This window comes from Protopterus annectens, chromosome 5.part0 (assembly GCF_019279795.1).
Source record: "Protopterus annectens isolate FY-2018-M chromosome 5.part0, PAN1.0, whole genome shotgun sequence".
NCBI classification, from domain to species: Eukaryota; Metazoa; Chordata; order Ceratodontiformes; family Protopteridae; genus Protopterus; species Protopterus annectens.
The window spans coordinates 1,626,231,934-1,626,251,854 of NC_056735.1; the positions used below are offsets into that span (position 1 = coordinate 1,626,231,934).

The 19,921-nt window shown below is 42.9% G+C and overlaps 1 protein-coding gene across 4 annotated transcripts in view; it reads right to left on the reverse strand.

Annotated features, from left to right (window-relative positions):
* Positions 1 to 19,921, reverse strand: part of TIAM1 (TIAM Rac1 associated GEF 1) — a 2,502,716-nt gene that overhangs the window by 1,699,411 nt on the left and 783,384 nt on the right. For all 4 annotated transcript variants that reach the window (XM_044071404.1, XM_044071407.1, XM_044071408.1 and 1 more), the window contains one exon: positions 10,363 to 10,548. In XM_044071404.1, coding sequence (XP_043927339.1) covers positions 10,363 to 10,548 — 186 coding nt within the window. The remainder of the gene's footprint in view (positions 1 to 10,362; positions 10,549 to 19,921) is intronic.

Here is a 19,921-nt window from a genome sequence, read left to right on the forward strand (position 1 = left end):
GTCATTTTAAAAAAGAAACTTCTATACACCAAAAAGGGGTGGCTGCAGTGGTGATTCTCGGCTAGGGTGCATTTTGTGCGGAGTCTGCATGCCCTCCCTATGGTCAAGTCGTTTTCCTCTCACATTCCAAAGACATGCACTAGGTGGACTGGACATTCTAAATTGGTCATAGGTGAGAGTGTGTGCACAAGCGAGTGGTGTGAATGAACTACCGCAGCAGGGCTAGCCACCCAGTGGTGTAAACCTTGGCTTGGGATGACTGTCACTGCGGAAGTGACACCCCAACCTCATGTGCTAAATGGAAAAAGGGGTTGAGGATAGAGGGACCGATACACCAAACAAATCAATGACAGTATCTGAAATAAAGTTGATAGCTCCCCTTAAAGACATTCATACAAGATCCATCCTGTTGAATATTTCTTCACAGAAAGTAACAAGAAATGGAAAGAAAAACTATGTAACCAAAGAAAATGTTATTTTGGACAATGAAAAAATTATAACTTCATAAATACTACATCAAATTGCAAAAAAAAAAAAAAAGCTTAGAACTAAACAGCTTGGTGCTCATAAGGAACTGACACTACATGTCGAAACACATGACAAGACAAAGGTTTTATAACTAATTCAACAAAAGAAAGTTTCAAAACCAGTGTACTGGCCCCCTGAAAAACATAAGATAGATTTGTATATCTATGAACATACTGATGAAATACAGTTTTTTGAAGCATATTCTGAAACTTCAACATTACTAGGCATACAAATGCTATTGTGCAGTTTCCAGCAAGCAGCAAAAGTGTTACTGCTCCCATTTAACAAAAAAAGTAAGCTGTCTGTAACTGGACCGGATCCAATTCTGACTACATTACTCACCAAATAAGAAAAACTACTGTAAAGTAAAAATGTATATAAATAACAGACAGCTTACGCAGTACTGTTTATTTACTTTCATTTATTTATTACATTTGGAAACCAGGGTATGGCATTGATCCAAACGGACCTATTTCAGTCACAGCCCGGACAAATATAAATGATAGTAGACAAGAAAGTTGACGAGAAAGACATTTTTAAAAAGAAACCTAGTGCCTTGGTGAATACAGCATTCAAAGGGGATATGAGAAAAAGAAAGTGTCACCTTATAAAACAGTGAAAAATGAGAACACAAAATCAAGTAATCATCCCATGCCAGACTTCCAATGAATTACTCTCTGTTTAAACCTCTGACAGGTGTCAAAATGTAAGACAGAACATGCTTTCACTTATCTAACTAGATTTTAAACACCTAACTCTATTATATCAATACTTTCCAGAAATTGCAATTATTGCAACGCTGCAGATGCTGTCAGACACTGGCACGTATGACAGCATTAGTGGCAGTTATGTTGTAACTCTCATTTTGAGGGTTCATACTACGCTGGAGGATTGTTTGCGGAGTCACTTTAATACTTTAGAGCTATATATATATATATCTAAAAGTAGAATACCCTCTGATACCAGCATTCCAGGGGCACCCTAAGATACATAAAGACCCAGCTAGACCACCTTTTAGGCCAATTTCAGGAAGGGGGTTGGCTCACAGAGCCCCTTTCGATTTTTGTTGAAAAGAGGCTAAAACCAGTCCTAGACCAACAGAATACTGTGTTAAGAGATACAGTAAACTACAACTCAAGCAACCAGCAAAATAAATAAATAAATAAATAAAATCAAAGAAATACAGTACAATTTTCATGTGTTGCACTTTGCGCTCCCCCCCCCCCCCCCGCAGAAACATACCTTATGTTTATAGAGTTTTAAAAAGGAGGATAGGAATAAATTCCCTCTCTCCCCAACCTGAGAACAAGACAAAGCAAACAAACAGTACAGTGTACAGCATTAGTCAGGCCTATTTTTAATAGTAACTCACTGTCACTGTAACCACCCCACGTGAATACAGTCCTCTCTTTGTCTGTCTCTCCTCTCCTTTATTCCTCTCTCCTTCCTAACCCCAACTTCCTCCCTTTATTTGTTTTCTTTCTCCAACTAACCTGCTTCTTCAACCCAACAGTCACCTGACTCTCTTCAGATCACTTCTCTCAGTTCTTGACTTCTGCTGTACTACCTCTTAACCTACTACTAATAACTAAACCTCCTACTGACTACAATTAGTAACTGGCTAATATAACGAGTTACACTATCTACTATTCTACATGTTTGTACCACCATTATGTTTATCTGTTTAACCATAATGTACATAAATCTCACGTGCCTTCTTTATTGTTAAGTCATACATCGCCAATCTTATTGTATTATACATTTACTCTAACATGCATTCTTATGTACAGAGGATATAAAAAGTGTACACAGCCCTGTTAAAATGTCAGGTTTGTGTGATATAAAAAAATGAGACCACAATAAATTGTTTCAAAACTTTTCCCACCTTTAATGTGACCTATAACCTGTACAATTCAATTGAAAAACAAACAAATCTGTTAGGGGAAAAAATAAGAAACGTACAATAAGCTGTTTGCATAAGTGTGCACATCCTTAAACTAATATATTGTGGAAGCATCTTTTGATTTTGGTCACTAAAGAGCATGAATACCACAATTAGGTGGCCAAAGCATGACTTCAGTCACATACTGCACTGTATTTGTAAATGGAAAAGCCAAGATGGGCCTTCTAAACATCTGCGGCATATCCTGGACATATTCACTGATCAGAGACAAAGTGGTAGCTATAAATCCCTGCAAGACAAGTACCAGGCTTCTGAATCACTGTCAAAGTTACAACAGCTTCTGAAGTAGGCAGTTCAGCTGTAAAACCATAAAGCAGCCCAGGCAAGTATCTTCATTTTAGAATTTAGCATAATAAGATGCTATGCCATGCCTGGATGTGGAAAAAAAAAACAATCAATCTGATTAAATCTCTGCTCCCTTTTGACCAATCCTGCAGTCAGTTGTGATGACTCCTTTTTCATAACATATCCACCATGCAGGCCTATGAAGAGAGCTATAATAGTGAGCTACAGAGTTTATTGCTTAATCAGAAAAATCTTTCACAGCCTTCTTGCAAAGCCTAACATTAAGACTTCCAATACACAGTCTGTCTCATTACTACCTGAGTGTGCTTATAAGCTCAAGATGTCATTCTAAGTAACTTTCTTTCCATAGGAACAGTAAACTCAGGAAAGAAGTCTAAAAGAGGGGACTCAGAAAGATGGGCTCCTTGGCAGGAAAGAAATGAGAAGGCATTTACTGCTTACTGCCAGTATCATCAAGTCCATCAGAAACTGCTGCTGTCAACATAAGATGCTACAAGCTGACATCACATGCCATGCAGTGCTATCACTGTCTGTCACATGATCAATCTCTTCAACACTCTGACTCTGGCACCCCATAAGAAAAACCCACTTTACTCTAAAATTTATAGACACATGTTTTCCAGTAGCTGTGAATTAGCTCCTGATCAGTAAAACATCAACCAAAACTCAGTGAGCTTTTACGCCAAGTTATTTGGCCAAGTTATTTGAATTTAATTTCCCCTTAGTTGAACTCATTCCAAGCTACTTCTCCACCTTCAGACTTTAAATAGTCAATGCAACAGTACACCTCCTTCCCCTTCTCAGGCACAACGGAGGTGTCTGCTGATGTCATTTTCCTTGCTTATGATTTTACCATTGGAATTCTTTAGTGGCCTCTAAATTCTAACTTATGATATAGAAGTCCACATTCTGCCCTTTCTGCTAATTCTGAACTGATCTTCAATTCTCTACTTATTCTTGCTATTTGGAAACATCTCTCAGTCTTACCCATTCCTTGAATATCACAATTTAGCTCTCATCAAATTTACCTCACTGCAGAGGTTTGGAATGCCTCAACCCTCAGCCTCTCCCTTCCTTTATACCAAAAGGCATAATAATGTGGCAAGATTGTTGCACTGGGGATTGAACAAACATTATAATATTGAAAAGCACTGGAAACATGAGCCACAAAGCATCATGCAAAAAGATGAAGTTTATATCACATGGGATTATCAATTACCAACAGTTCACAAAATAGATGTAAGAAAACCAGATATAGTAGTCCATGAAAAGAAGACAAAAGTAGCATTAATTAATGAAGCAGCAACACCCAGTGACTACAGTGTCTTATGTACAGAGAGACACAAAGTCATAAAATACCAGGATTTGCAGCAGACATGAGGGTAATGTGGAAGAAAGATACCCAGACAGTTCCAGTAGTAGTAGGAGCAACGAGTCTTATAAAAAAGAATCTACAATTGTACTTAGATATGCTACCGATACATGTAACTCTGTACGAATTATAGGAGGAGTCATTACTGGACACATTGCGGGTACTGTGAAGAGCACTTCTGGGGTGACATCAAAGACTGAAACAATACTAAATTCATGAACTTTAGTCAAACTTTATTTAACATTTGTTGACCAGGAAAGTCCGACTAGGACAGAGCCTATTTTCAGTGGAGGCCCAGGGAAAAATGCTCCAGATGCATATCTTTAGAATGTGGGAGGAAACCGGAGTACCCGGTGGAAACCCACACAAACACAGGGAGGACATGCAGACTCCGCACAGAAGGCACCCCTGCACCACCCACTTTGACTTAGGAATGGGGTCCATTCTCATCATGGTATTACAAGCCCAAATGATTTGGAGAAATTAAAAAAAAAAAAAAGAGTTTTGGAACGCCTTAACCCACAGCATCTCCCTCCCTTTCTTCTGTATTCATTATCTGATTCGCCTAACTTCTGTTTGTACTGCCTTATCTGGTCTTGCTTTACCTCCCATCTGCCACTCCAGGGCACACCTTTCTTGAGTAATCCCCCACTTCCACATATCATTCAGTGCTAGACCACACCAGTTATAGTCTTGTTTAACATTCCCGTCCCATTCAGCTCAGCAAGCTCCTGCCTGGTGCCCTGCAGAGTTCTGCACCAGCAGAGAGACAAAAGAGACTTTGGAGTGATTAAGTATCATTTTTCTGCATTTTCTTGCTGCCTTTAGCTAATTCCGCCTAAAACACAGATTTTCTAGAGTTTCTGTGATTTAAAAAGCTTGTTTCAGCTACATATTGTAATTATTTTACTGCCTGCACTTTAAAAAAATGTTTTTGTGTTTAAATTACCTGTTTAACTGTTGTAGGCTACACACTCAAGTGTGATAGCCATTTCTGTGCATTTAAAGTGTTTTTTTTTATTGTATCTGCTTTATTTTCTGAAAAAAAAAACAAAAAAAATATACTTGTTTCCCACCTTTTTAAGCTAGTATAGTCTAGTTTTCAGGTTAGTGCTGAATTAAGGGCTGTGTTACAAGTTTCTGCGTTTGCCCATACCTTACTTGGATAGAAGGAAGTTTCTCTGTTCACTGTGAGAGAGAGGGAGCTTTGAGCAGCCTATCTGTCCCTGGAGGAGTGGTTTCAGGCCAGAAATTAGTAGTTTATTGGCCATTTTGGGATAATTTCTATCTCTTTCATTTCCCTGCTAAAAAACCCGCATTTGCACGGTTTTGCACGCCGGGCAGCACCGGTTACCTAGGGTATAACTATTCCCGGCTCCACAAAGTCTACTCTTCAATTTTTCCCTTGGAACTAGACAAGCTTTCAACTTAAGCACTCAAACCATTCACTTCTCATCCTGGCACTTGCTCAAAACTCTTAGCAAGCACTAATAAACCTTAGCACTAGATCCCCCTATACTGTAGAGAAGGACAAGGCTCTCTATTCGACCTTACCTGGCAATCAGTAAAACAGTTCACTGTACCTATCCATGCATGTCCAAAGGGCAGTTTCAGGTGTACTCTCCGATCCAACTGGTGAATCTGGGCATTTTGAGGCAATGCTACAATTGCCTCATGTACACAGACAACCCTCTCCTCCTTCCACCAAACACTAATACATGCGAGAGATGCAATTATATAGCCAAACTGGAGGCTAAGCTCTCTCAACCCAAGACTGGACAAGGCAGTCAAGAGGAGAAGGGAATTACTTGCATCACACCACCAGTCTCATAGACCTATGAAACCAGCACCGGCAAAAAACACACAAATACATGAAAACATACTCAGAGGCTCTAAATAAAAGTCTGCAAAAGCAACAGAGACCTCCAAAGCAGACATCCAAGCAACCTCCACCCCCCCAACACAAACCATGAAACACATACTTCACAAAACCAGTGTGCCACACAATCACAGCCCTTAAGGCAAAATAACATACCCAACACACTAGTAATAGTTGACTCTAAAGTCAGGCACACTGACGTCCCACTCATTAGGCTGAACAAGGAGAAGGTTACTGTTAGCTGCCTGTCAGGTGCCAGGATCCGCCACATAACACAAGCAGTCAGGTCACTCCAGAACAAGTACAAGTATGACTCTGTCATTGTCCATGTTGGTGTGAATGACCTGAGCCGTACCTCCCTGGACTACATGAAAATAGACACGGAGGAGCTCTCTGATCATGTAGCCCAGGCCGGTATGACCCTGACTGTGAGTAGCATCCTGCCCTCACCAAGAGTGATACCACGGTATAGAGACAAAATGATCAACTTCAACAATTGGCTAAGCTTCTGGTGTCATTCAAAGGGGATCCAGTGTCTATCAGCCTGGGACGACATGCTCAACAAGCCACGACTGTCACCCTTAGGCTTTCAAATACTGACCAAGGCTCTTGCCACCCCCATAGTGCCTTTTTTAGACAAGGCTCAAAAGACAAACCCACCGCCGAAAATAGCACAAGTAACAAAAAACTGAGGGTAATGCTACTCAATGCCAGAAGTCTAAACCTCAAAATGCACGCACTCAAGGCACTCCTCAGTATGGAGAAAATTGATACATGTGCAGTAACAGAAACCTGGTTTAAGGCACCAGAGAGCACCCCAGAACTACCAGCTACAACTCATACCATACATTTCGGCCACAAAACCCAAACCAAAATACAAAAGGCGGGGGAGTATCCATATTCATCAAGGATACCCACACCTCCAGGTTAGTGGCACAGCACGATGCTTCAGAGATCATCCACGAGCAACTAACAACGGGCAAAACTGCTATTCAAATTATAGCTTGCTACAGATCAGCCACCATGTCCCAGGACCCCCACTCCGCATTCCTGGAAACAATGGGAAACATAAAGGTCCTACCAAACACCCTGATATTGGGTGATTTCAATTACCCAAACATTAACGGGGAGAACTACTCAAGTACAAACTCTCTTGCTCAACATTTCCTAGAATTTATAAACTCAAACACCCTGGATCAACTGGTCAGCACCCCCCACCAGAGGTGACAACATATTGGATCTGGTCATCACCAACATGGGCAACCGGTGTTCCACACCGGAGGTCAACCTCTTGCTGGTAAGATTTGACCATAAACTAATCACTCTGGATATCCACATTCTGCCACCACCCTCGATCAAAGAAACCACCGTGAAAAACTTTTCAAAAGCAAACTTCACATTATTTAAGATCGAGGTGGGAAGTTTCAAAGCCCCTATGCTAAAGGATAACACTGTCCAAGCTGCAAAATCCTTTATTAATGCACTCTACGGGCACCTACAAGAAAGCATGGATCATGCTATCCCAAACAAAACCAAGACTCACTCCTCCAAGAAAAGGAAACCAGTCTGGTGGACCCCTGCCATAAACAAGCTATACAATAGAAGGAGGAAACTAGTACAGAAAAGAGTAAAATCCCAAGAAGGGAAGACATCAGATCAGTATCAGCAAGAAACTATGTTCCCTCATAAAATCATCCAAGGCTAGCTTCAAAAGAAAAAATGCCATGGACTCTAAAGATAACCACAAGGCATTCTTTAGCTATGTCAAGAATCTAAGTGGCAATTCTCAGATCTGCTCAGAGTTAGTGCAGAATGGCACAAAATATACTGAATCAACTGATATAGCCAACATCCTGGCAGACAGGTTCAGTGCAAACATCACCCCCCTCTCACCCCCAAAAGGGCCCATAACTATACCATAAGAATGTAGTACCCCTGAAATCACAGGCACTCAGGTTAAAAGAGCCCTCTCCAAAGCCAAAAATACAGCATCAATGGGACCGGACGGTGTCCCAGGCTGCGTCCTACATGAGCTCAGAGATGAACTAACCCCTCACCTAAACGCACTGTTTAACCTCAGCCTCTCCACGGGCTATGTGCCCACAGAGTGGCACACAGCAACAGTTATTCCACTCCACAAAGGTGGAGCCACAATGGACCCTGGGAACTATAGCCCTATAAGCCTGACTAGCTTGCTCTGCAAAGCTAAGGAGCGCATCATCATGGATCTCATTAACAGAGACATTGGAAACCTCCAAACACTGGACCATACCCAGTTCGGCTTTGTTAAGGACAGATCATGCCTCCTAAACCTGGTGGACTTCTTTGACATAGTTACCAAGGCTATAGATGAGGGGAAAGGTTGTCCACACAGCCTACCTAGACCTCGCAAAGGCCTTCGATACCATTCCCCGCTCAGGTATTATAGACAAGCTCACCAGCCTGAACATAAACCCCTATGTCACGAGATGGTTGCCAACTGGCTCATGGACAGAACCCACATGGTAAGAGTTTCGGGAGCTAGGTCTGACTCTAAACCGGTTACAAGTGGCATTCCCCAGGGCTCAGCCCTAAGACCCCTCCTGTTCGGCATATACTTCTCAGAGGTACAGGCAAGCACAGAAGGACTATGGCTGACCAAGTTCACAGATGACTGCAAACTAGGGGCTATAACTGACTCTCCGGCTGACACAGACATCCTCCAAAGGGTCTCACTGAGACAGATACCTGGTGTCAAAACCATGGCCTCAAGCTAAATGCCAAAAAGTGCATAGTCATCCCCTTTGGAAAAACAAAGTACTCACAAACTACCACATAGATGGTAGCCCCCTAAATAAGGGATCTGGGGACCCAAGCAGATAGTAACCTCTCCTTTGATAATCACATTGCCAAAGTGGTTAGAAAATCGTTCTATGTGGCCCACCTAATCACAAAAGGGTTTGCATCCAGATAGAAAGAGGTCATTGGGCCCCTCTACGCATTACTCATCAGACCTATCATAGAGTACAATGCCCCATTTGGGATGTACCTTACAAGACACCTGCAACAACTGGAAAGACCACAGAAGTACCTCACCAAGAGGATTACTGGTCTCAAGCAGATGCCCTATGCAGCTCGACTGAAGAAACTCCAGCTGTACTCGGTTGCATATCTCCTACTCAGAGGTGATCTCTGCCTGACATACTAGGCCATGTCCAAGCCAGAATTGATGGACATGCTCCACCTAAAGAAAACCATATCCCCTCGAGCCACACGCTCCAGGGATCTAAACCTCACCACAACAATAAATAGGATGTGCTGGAGGGATAGATTCCTGTCCCACAGACTTCCTATGCTCTGGAACAAGATTCCAATCTACATTAGGCAGAGCTCCCCGCTAACCCTCTTCAAGAGAAACCTTGACGAGTGGATGGGAAACAGAAAGTTTACCCCAGGGATCACTTCAATGGCTCTGCTGGACAGAGGCACAGGGAACTAATCTAAGGGGGCGGGGAAAGCCAACACATTCCGGCTAGGCTTATAAATGCCTTCGGGCAGATAGCCTAGTACCTACCTATGAACCTATGTCTTACTGTATTATTCCTTTGAAGCTCCTGAACTCATGTTTTTTAAGCACCTATAAAACAGCAGAAACTATGCTCTGTAAATGCTACAATTCTAAATTACTGTACATTTACTGATATAAGTTTCCATAACTATGTTTACATGAAAAAGTTCACATTTTTTATAACCGCTACTGTACCTCTCTCTCATCTTGTTCTCTACATAATGTCTTCTAAGTCTTCTTTGGGAATACAATGGATTATGAATGACTCTTTGATTATAACCACCCTGCTTTGTGTTTGAGGCATGGATGGCAAGAAATTCACCTAGACAGCAAAGTCTGAGAAGCGAATTTTGACATCCATGTCAAGACACATAAAAAGTTGGATTATGAATAGGGGAACCTGATCACATTTCTTTGTAGTGCATGAAGCTTTACTTGCTCCCATGTACTACAGCAGTTACAGAAAAAATGTAACCGTGCTAAGTGCTTTATAGCTTTGAAAACTGCAAGTCACTTATTGCTACCACTGCACGTCTCCACTGACCTCAGTTAGTGCTCTAACACAAGACTAGAGGTGCAACAATGTTTACAGATATTTAACAAAAACTTGTTATGCATTTTTTCACATCAGAAAGCTGATTAACAATCTTTTTTTCAATTTTGTAGAGTAATCGTGACACTACATTGTTCTACAAGCTATTATTAATCAACACATTCAAAATAAATGTCTCATGCATAATAATGCAGGAGATGGAGGGAAAACTCACCAGTGCATGGAAGGAAGATACTGTGAAAATTCCAAGGCGTCCCATTGCAACTTTGGTTGGTCGACTTGCAAATGCAAGAAGTCGTTTTGGATTTGGCAATTCTCCTCCCTGAAGACTAGCTAAGTAACAGCGATACCTGAAGAGGTCCATTTGGAATTGCTCAAGGTTTTGTTCCCAGACTGAAATCTACATGAAATGCAAGCAAAACACTGTAGTTAGATGGAAGCATATGATACAGGCATGACTAGTGTTTACTACTTATAAGACACCATACAACAGACTGAAACAAATCTAAAGTGGGGGAACATTAAGGAAAACAGCTCAAAGCTATATTAAATCAGGTCTCATTTACTGTCCACTAATTTCTTCTTGTTTGCTGTTTTTGTTGCAGTATTCCTTATGTTAAGGATTTCAAGCCAAGGAGAGCCCAATGCCTGGTTAGTATGCCACAGCCATTTAGTACATATAGATGTTGTATATCACTCCTAAGCTCCACACAAATGCTGTAGGGTATAAAGGTGAGACACGGATGTCCAAACTCAGACCTAGAGAAGCCCCAGGAGGAACACTACGCCCCTAGGGACATGTAGAAACATGTGCATACAGAAAGAGAAAAAAGGAAAGGAGCCCCTCAGCCAGGAGGGCAGGAAAGAACAAGCCTAAAACAAAGGGGGGGGGGGGTAGGCATGAATACTGCAACAGTGACATCTACTGTTATGGTAAGATCTTATACAACCGTGTTATGTCCTTCCATTTCACTGTTGCAGTATTCCTTTCGTTAGAGAGAGAGTACAAAAGTTCAAGAGGAAGCCTGTGAGGAGGATGGTACAGAAATCCATGCAGTACAGACCTGACAAAGGCATCCCTGGCTCTGAAAATATCATGGAACTTGTAATGCTTAGTGAAAGTATGAACAGAGAACCAAGTAGCAGCCTCAAGGATGGAACTGGTAACCAGCCCCTTGAAATAGCACCAAAGGAGGCAAAAGCTCTGATAGAATGGCCCATTACAGTTTAGGAAAGACATTTACCATGAAAAGAATTAAAAAAAGAAAAGGTCTTAGAAAAACCAGGAAGAGATGATTTAACCAAAGACCTGGGATGAAAGAAAACAAAAAGCTGATCAGATCTGTGAATAACTTTGGTTTTAAGAAAATAATATCTGCACTGTCTATGTAAATCCAAAGTGTGAAGAATCGTCTAACTGGCAGACAGTAGACAAGAAAAAAGAAAGGAAAATGAATAGACTGATTAAGAGACAACTCACTGACCACCCTGTCTCTCTGAAAAACTAAGAAAGGAGAACAGACATGAGGGTCTGATGTTCAGACACCCTCTTGGCCAAAGTGACAGTGAAGAGAAGGACAGTCTTTAGGGAAGCTGAAGCATCAGGTTCAAAAGGAACCTGAGTCAATTTATCAAGAACAAATTTAAGGTCCCAGGAATGTGGAATAAGCTTTCTGGAAGGCCTAATGTGAAGGGCAGCTTTGAGAAATCGCTTGACCTTGAATCTGGAGCACAAAAGATGAGTCAGGGGCAGATAAGCAGAAATTGCTGACAAGTGTGCTTTTAACTGCCAACCCATAAGAGAGAAAGTACAGTTTTGTACCTACCATAAATGTAGATGTCCGACAGGCATGCATCTGCAGTCCTTACAAATGGGTTGCCTGTCGTCAGGCAGCCCTTCGGTTGGCCGGATTCCAAAGTCTGGGTCTGGCCTCGGCTGGTGTCGCACTTCACCCGACGTCATAGCTGCAGTTATTCGGGTATAAAGGCATCAGCCGACGCCATTTTCCTCAGTGTTTCTTGCCCCAGATGCCAGGTGCCCTCTAGAAAGGCTAAATTTGGATAAATGCAAATGATTCCAAATAGTAGAGAGCAAACAAAAAACAAGCATGTATGTACATATATACAAACAAATACACCATAATAGATTCCCCCAGCTAGCTACAAGATGGGCAAATACCCTAGGAGTACCACAGAGGGGAAGGAGGGTGGGTAATCCTGACTGCAGATGCATGCCTATCGGACATCTACATTTATGGTAGGTACAAAACTGTACTATGTCCTTCAAGGATGCATCTGCAGTCCTTACAAATGGGTAGAATACCATAGCCAAACTGGGGGAGGAGGAGAAATAAGATTATGGTGTAGTTAAGATCCCTTGCAAAACAGCAGTGGCAAAACCTGCTCGGGATCTGGAGTATAAAGGTAAATTATAATGCTTGGCAAATGTATGCACGGAGCTCCAAGTAGCAGCCTCTAAAATGTCTTTGGTAGCCACTCCTCGTAGAAAGGCTGTGGTAGTGGCTGTAGCCCTTGTAGAGTGAGGCCTGATGTTTTCCGGAGTTTTCTTCCCATGGTAGGAGTAACAAAATCTAATGCAATTTCCTATCCACTTAGAGACTGTCTGTTTTGAAATTGCTTTTCCTTCCATTCCTGTTGCATATGCTACCAGTAGCTGGTCAGTTTTTCTATTGCCCTTGGTCCTGTCCAGGTAGTAACATAATTGTCTATGTACATCCAAGGTATGCAACAGTCTTTCTCCCCTGTTCTGTGGGTTGGGGAAGAATGTAGGTAGGTGGATAGCTTGGTTTAAAGATACCCTGGAGACCACCTTTGGCATAAAAGTAGGATTTGTTCTCATGGAAACTCTATCTTGATGGAAGATCAGGAAGGGCTGTACTGCCATTAATGCCTGTAGCTCAGATACCCTTCTTGCTGAAGTGATTGCAAGCAGGAAAGCAGTTTTCCATGATAAGTATTGTAATTCTGCTGTTGCTGCTGGTTCGAAAGGAGGGAGTGTCAACTTTTCTAGCACAAAGTTCAAGTCCCATGCTGGCAATGGTGGCTTCCTAGGTGGTTTTACATTTTTAATTCCTCTCAGAAACTGCCTGAGCAGAGGATGTGAGAAGACTGGAGGATCCAAGTTGTATTCTGCTGAAATAGCTGATGCATGAATCTTAATGGAAGAATAAGACAGGCCATTGTGGAAGAGCTCTGCCAAGTATTCCAGGATGTTGGCTATGTTTACCAGTGACACATTTTCTCCTTTTGCAGTACTCCAAATGTGATATCTTTTCCATTTTGCTGAATAATTTTTTCTTGTTGAGGGTCTGCGAGCCTCCAAGATAATGTCTTTAACCCTTTGGGATAAACTTGGGTTATTTGGTCTTATGCAATGTTCCAGGCAGTCAGCTGCAGTGTTTTCAGGTTTGGATGCAGGGTGTTGTAGTTGTTCTGTGTTAACAGTAAGGGAACCAGTGGTAGAGGCCATATTTGTTCCCGAGACATGCTCCTCAGCAATGGGTACCAATGTTGTCTTAGCCAGTCTGGAGCTATCAGAATGATCCTTGGACGTTCCTCTTTGATCTTCAAAAGCACCTTGTGCATCAAAGGAAGTGGTGGGAATGCATATGCTGTCAGGTTTTTCCAACTGAAAGATAGGGAGTCCACTTTCCAAGCAAGTGGGTGGTACGTCCTTGTGCAGAATTTCTTCAGTTGGTGATTGCGTGGGGATGCAAATAAGTCTATTTCTGGTAGTCCCCATTTTCTTATAATGGTTTTGAATATGCCCGGATGCAGCATCCATTCGTGGGCATCCGTGGTAGTTCTGCTTAGTATGTCTGCTAGCATGTTTTCTTTTCCTGGCACAAAAATTGCTTGTAACTGAATGTTGAGGCTCAGGGCCACATTCCAGAGATCCATTGTCATCCGGCATAGAGGGTACGAATGTGTGCCTCCCTGTTTGTTGATGTACCACATAACTGTGGTGTTGTCTGTCCTTATCAACAGTTGACCTTGTCGAAGAAATGGTCTGAATGTCTGAATTGCCAGTTTTACTGCCAGCATTTCCTTTTGATTTATGTGTAGGTGCAGCTGGTCTTGAGTCCATAAGCCTTGTATGCACTTGTCCAGCATGTGCGCCCCCCAACCGAGGTCTGAGGCGTCCGTTGTGATGGTCTGGCTTGGTTGAGTGCTGTGGAAGGGCAGTCCTTTGTTTGATTGACAGGCCTGAGCCCACCATTTGAATTCTTGCTTCAGGCATGGGATTATTGGAATTTGGGTTTCTAGACTGTGCTTGTGCTGAGACCATAAATTCCTTAGGTACCACTGTAACTTTCTCATATGCAGTCCGGCATGTGGAACTAAAATTATGCAGGATGCCATGAAACCCAATGCTTGCAGGACTTTTCTTGCTGTTAGCTGGTTCTGTTTTGTTAATGCCAAGAAGTAGAGAGGTAGTTGCTCCTGTTTTTCTACTGTTAGAAATGCCATTTGTTGTGATGTGTTCAGCTCTGCACCCAAAAAGGTTATCCTTTGGGATGGTATCAGCCTTGACATTTTTATATTGACTGTGTATCCCAGGGCTTACAGTAGATGAATGACCCTTTTTAAGTCTTCTGCTAGTTTGTTTTTGTTGTCCGCTTGTAACAGGCAGTCGTCCAGGTAAGGGTAGATTTGAATTCCCTGAAGCCTGCAATGTGCAATTACTGATGCCAGACATTTCGTGAACACTCTGGGTGCAGTAGATAAGCCAAAGGGCAATGCTGAGAATTGATAATGCTCTGATCCTGCAAGAAATCTGAGGTATCTTCTGCAATTTGGTCGTATGGGGACGTGCAGGTATGCCTCCTTGAGATCTAGAGTTACCAGCCAAGACTCCTTGCCCAACATGGGAAGAAGCTGCTGTAGGGTCAGCATTTTGAATTTTGGGACAATGAGGTATGTGTTTAAAGCGGACAGGTCGAGAATAGGTCTCCATTGTTTTTCTTTTCTTGGTACCAGGAAGAGTCTGGAGTAAAATCCTTGTCCTTGCTCCATAGATGGTACCTTTTCTACAGCTCTCATCCTTAGTAAGTGAGTTATTTGCTTTAGAGCTTCTGCCTTTTGATTTGGAGGTAGGTTTGGCATTCCTCTCTTCCTTGGTAGAGTATGGAAGTGAAACCTGTAACCTTGGTCTATAGTCTGCAAAATCCACTTGTCTCCTGTGATGTAATGCCAGTTTACTGAAAATAAGGCTAGCTTTCCGCCTAAGGGTGCTTCTAGTTGTTCCCTGGTAGGCGGTGCTAGAGCCAAGTCACTGTGATTGTCCTGTAGTCGTGGTGGTGGCTGTATCAGTGGCTGTACCTCGCTGGTTGTTAGCCTGCCACTGACGTCCCCTGTAGGCACCTCTGGATTGACCCCTGCCTCTTGAGCACCTATTCCTGCCTCTCTGAGCTTTGGAGGTGTCTGGAAAGGACCAATTCTTGGAGGGCCAATTCCTGCTAAACCTTGGAGGTTGGACCTGTAAGAAATCTTTGACTGTTTGGACAGATTTTGCCTTCTCTTCCATCTTCTTCAGCACCTGTTGTGCAGGAGAGCCAAACAAATTGACCTTGTCCATGGGAGCATCCAGCAGTTTTGATTTAACATGATCTGGTAAGGCCTGCTCTTTTAACCATGCATGTCTTCTGATCACTGTGCCAGTCATGGCTGATCTAAAGGAAGCCTCCAGTGCATCATAGCCGCATTTTAAGGAGTGGTTACTGACCTGCTGAATGTTATGTACCATTTCCTGAACAGATTTTTTGTCTAATGGTTCATCCGAGGACAGCTTTTTAGTTAACTGGTCTAACATAAATTCTTGATACTGGATCATGTGGAATTGACAATTCAAGGCCCTAGCTGAAAGAGTAGCAGAAGTGTAAACTTGTTTACCCCATCTCTCTAAGGACCTAGATTCCCTTTCAGAGGGGAGGGGGTTTTTGGTAGAGGTAGCTGCTACAGCCTTGAGTCCCTGGGAGATAGTTTCGGGATCTGCAAAAGGGGCCTTATACAAATGATAATGTGTGTCCGGAACCCTGTAGTACCTGTCGGGCTTAGCAGGGGCCGGAGGAAGAGAATCAGGAGCAGTACAAGCATCATTAAAAGCATCATCCACAACAGTAAGTACTGGAGGAATGGCTAAAGGCCTATGCTGTGGCAAATGCAAAAAGGTTCTAAGCCTTTTCCTAGAGTCTGAAAAATCCTGGCCCTGCCATTGAAATTGTTCCCTCATAGCATGCAAGGTTTCCCCAAAAGAAAATTCCTCAGGCGGAGAGGCAGAAGAAATGGACTCTTCTGCATCAGAGTCCTCATAAGGAGAAAAAGGGGCCTCTGGAGGGTCTGAATTATCTGATTCATCAGAGGAGCCATCTGAAGAAACTGGTTCAGGGGGCTCTACTCTAGTCCTCTTCTCTGGAGGTGGGTGAGAGGCCCTGGCTGGATGTGGTTGGGATCCCCGGATCAAAGAAATGAGATCCTCTGCTAGACTAAGCATTTGTGAACTAGAACTGGGCCTGTGAGAGGGGGTCTTAGCAGGCACAGTTTTGGTAGTTTTTGCTGCTTTAGCCGTGGCAAAGGCCTTAATCGACATGGATGCAGGAGGCCTAGCAGCTCCACGTGCAGGGGTAGAAATATCCAAAGGGATAGTATCTGATAAATCCTGTGAACCTGCAGGAGCAGGTGGGATTTCAGTAGCAGATTCAGCCAAGCTGGATGAGGCCTCGGTAAGTGGCAAGCTTTCGGCCGAAGGAAGAACCGTGGACTCGGTTTCAGCCAAAACTGAGACACTCGCGGTTGGCTTAACCGCGGTTTCGGCCGAAACCGCGGACCACGAGTGTCGGTCCTTTTCCTTGCGTTTTTTTTAGAAATTTGCGTAGTCGGAGTATCCGACGGCATAATGTAAGCAAAAGTGGAGCCGAAAAACTCTTCAGCAAATTGAGACCGACGTCTAAGCGTTCGTCGGTTGAAAGAAGCACAGGCTAGACAAGCTGCTACGTCGTGGTCTGGGCCTAAGCAAGGTAAGCAGTAAGAGTGGAAATCTTTATGAGGTATTTGTTTCCCACAATTTAAACAGTTATTCACTTTTTCTGACATCGGCTGAGGCAAGAAAAGGGTCCGCAATGGGGTACTTAGCTTTTTAGAAGTCTTCGGTAGTAGTAGAAGTATTCGGTAGTAGTAATCTCTGGTTCTGACCGACCGGCACTTGCGAACAGCTTCTGCTTCGGGCGCCACGCGGCAAGAAAGACTGAGGAAAATGGCGTCGGCTGATGCCTTTATACCCGAATAACTGCAGCTATGACGTCGGGTGAAGTGCGACACCAGCCGAGGCCAGACCCAGACTTTGGAATCCGGCCGACCGAAGGGCTGCCTGACGACAGGACAATCCATTTGTAAGGACTGTAGATGCATCCTTGAAGGACATCCAGAGGAAACTCCACAGATAGTGAATCCTGATGGTGACAATGGTGACAGAGGCACTAAACAGAAACTCTCTTCCATTTGGACAAAATTGTTTCCTGGTAGTGCCTTCCTGGCCTCCTGCAGAACCCAGAGCACATCCTCGGGAAAAAATGTTCCTAAAAGGGATCAAAACCCTATCATCCACAACGTCACCTGAAGAGTGGACAAGTGAGGGTGGAGAAGAGATCCCTTGTTTTGTGTGACCAGATCCATTTGGTGAGATAACTTGTGGTGATTGCCCTAGTCAAGTGAGAAATAAGGGGGAACCAATGCCGTCTTGGCCAAAAGGGAGTCACTAATAAGATTATGGCTGAGTCCTGCCTGATCTTGTGCAAGACCCTCAGAAGCAGGGTAATGGAAGTAAAGGTATACAGAAACATCTCCTTCCAGGGAAAAGACAGGGCATCCACTTTCCAAGCCAGAGGCCTTGGGACTCTGGAACAGAATAGAGGAAGTTGTCTGTTCACAGGGGAGGCAAAAAGATCTACCTGGGGAATACCCACACTGATGGACTATGTCCAGAAACACATCTCTGTGATGCATCCATTCTTGAGCCTGTGTGCTGGACCTGCTCAAATTCTCTGCCACTAGATTGTGTTCTGAGGGAATGTAAACTACCTGAAGAATCACTTGATAGTGGACAGCCAGATCTCAGACCTGCAAAGAAGACAGGACCGTGTACCCCATTACTTGTTGACATGCCACAACACTGTGGCATTGTCCATAAAAATTTTGAAGGGCCCAGGATGAAAAAGGAAATTAAAAGCCTGAAGAGCAAGACGTACTGCCCTCATTTTCTCTGATGAGGAGTCCAGAGATCCTGAACCATGAGAGAGCCAAAGGAGGCCACCCATCCCCTATCTTGAGGCAACTGTGAAGAGCTTTTGAGTCGGGATTGGAACCTGTAAAGGAAGTCCCAGGTTGAGAGAAAGTTGATGAATCCACCAATAAAGCTGGAGCTTAAAAAAGGAAGGAAGAGGACTGGGAAGTCCAGGGGATGGCAGTGTTTGAGCCACTCTGATGTAAGGTACCATTGTAGCTTTAGCATGTACAGCCTGGCCAAAGGAAGCATGGGAAAAGTGGAGTTGAGAGGTAGAATTGGAGCTGACTCTTATGGTTTGAGAGGCTGTAGTGGCTCTCTTTCTCCCCAATTTCCAACCTTACTTCTTAATATTTACACTATGTCAAATGTATAGGACTGGACATGTTATGGGGTCTTTTTTGTATTTAGGGGGTGTTGGATTCTTTTAACTACTTGTGTTTTGTTCTAGTTTGTTCTTATTTTGTATTTCTGTATCACTTTGTAAATTCGTCTAAGTGCAAACTTTTGGAGGGATGTAAGGGAAAAGGTATGTAATATGAAACATGAAAAAGTACACATTCCAATGGACATTTTTTTTTTTTGGACAGTGATACTTTCAACAAAGGGGACAGTGATACTTTCAACAAAGGCAGGCAGAGAGGGGACAAAAGGAACCTGGACATAAACAAACAATTAAAACATCAATGAGTCTGCATGCAAGATTCTGATCTGAACAATGTGTTAAAAGGATTATATAAACTGTGTGTGTGTGTGTGTGTGTGTGTGTGTGTGTGTGTGTGTGTGTGTGTGTGTGTGTGTGTGTGTGTGTGTAAACATATGTGACAACCCCTCTCTGGCCTAGTAATCAAGGAGCCTAAATTCTCACCACTGACACTGGACAGGGACATGCACTTGGAATACAAATCAATACATACCGTTATTTCCAGATGCAGACCTCTTTGCATCAAGCACAATTTCCATTAAGAACACACAGGGAACGCACTCAATCCAGGGCTCTGGATCTCTATATCGGTCTCCCTCCAGGTCCTCAATAAAACTCCCCACTGGTACAGCTGTAGGGTTAGGTCCTCAGCCAAGTGTCCAAGCCAAGTCTGTGAACCAGTGCTGCACCAAGTAGCGGACAAACACAAACTGTGAGATTTGATTTTTCACAGACACACACCTGGGAAAGGCTGGCACAGATTTACCTGCGGTGCCCCCTTCTGCCCAGAGTATAAGGTATACAGTATTTTTCACATAGGACCATATAGGTTTGGATAGTTTTTTTTTTCATTAACAAATAAAATCATCACTTAAAAACTGCATTTTGTGTTTACTTGGGTTATCTTTGTCTAATATTTAAATTTGTTTGATAATCTGAAATTTTTAAGTGTGACAAACGCACAATGAAATAAGAAATCAGGAAGGGGGCAAATACTTTTTATTGCACTGTGTATATGTATGTGTATATATATATATATATATATATATA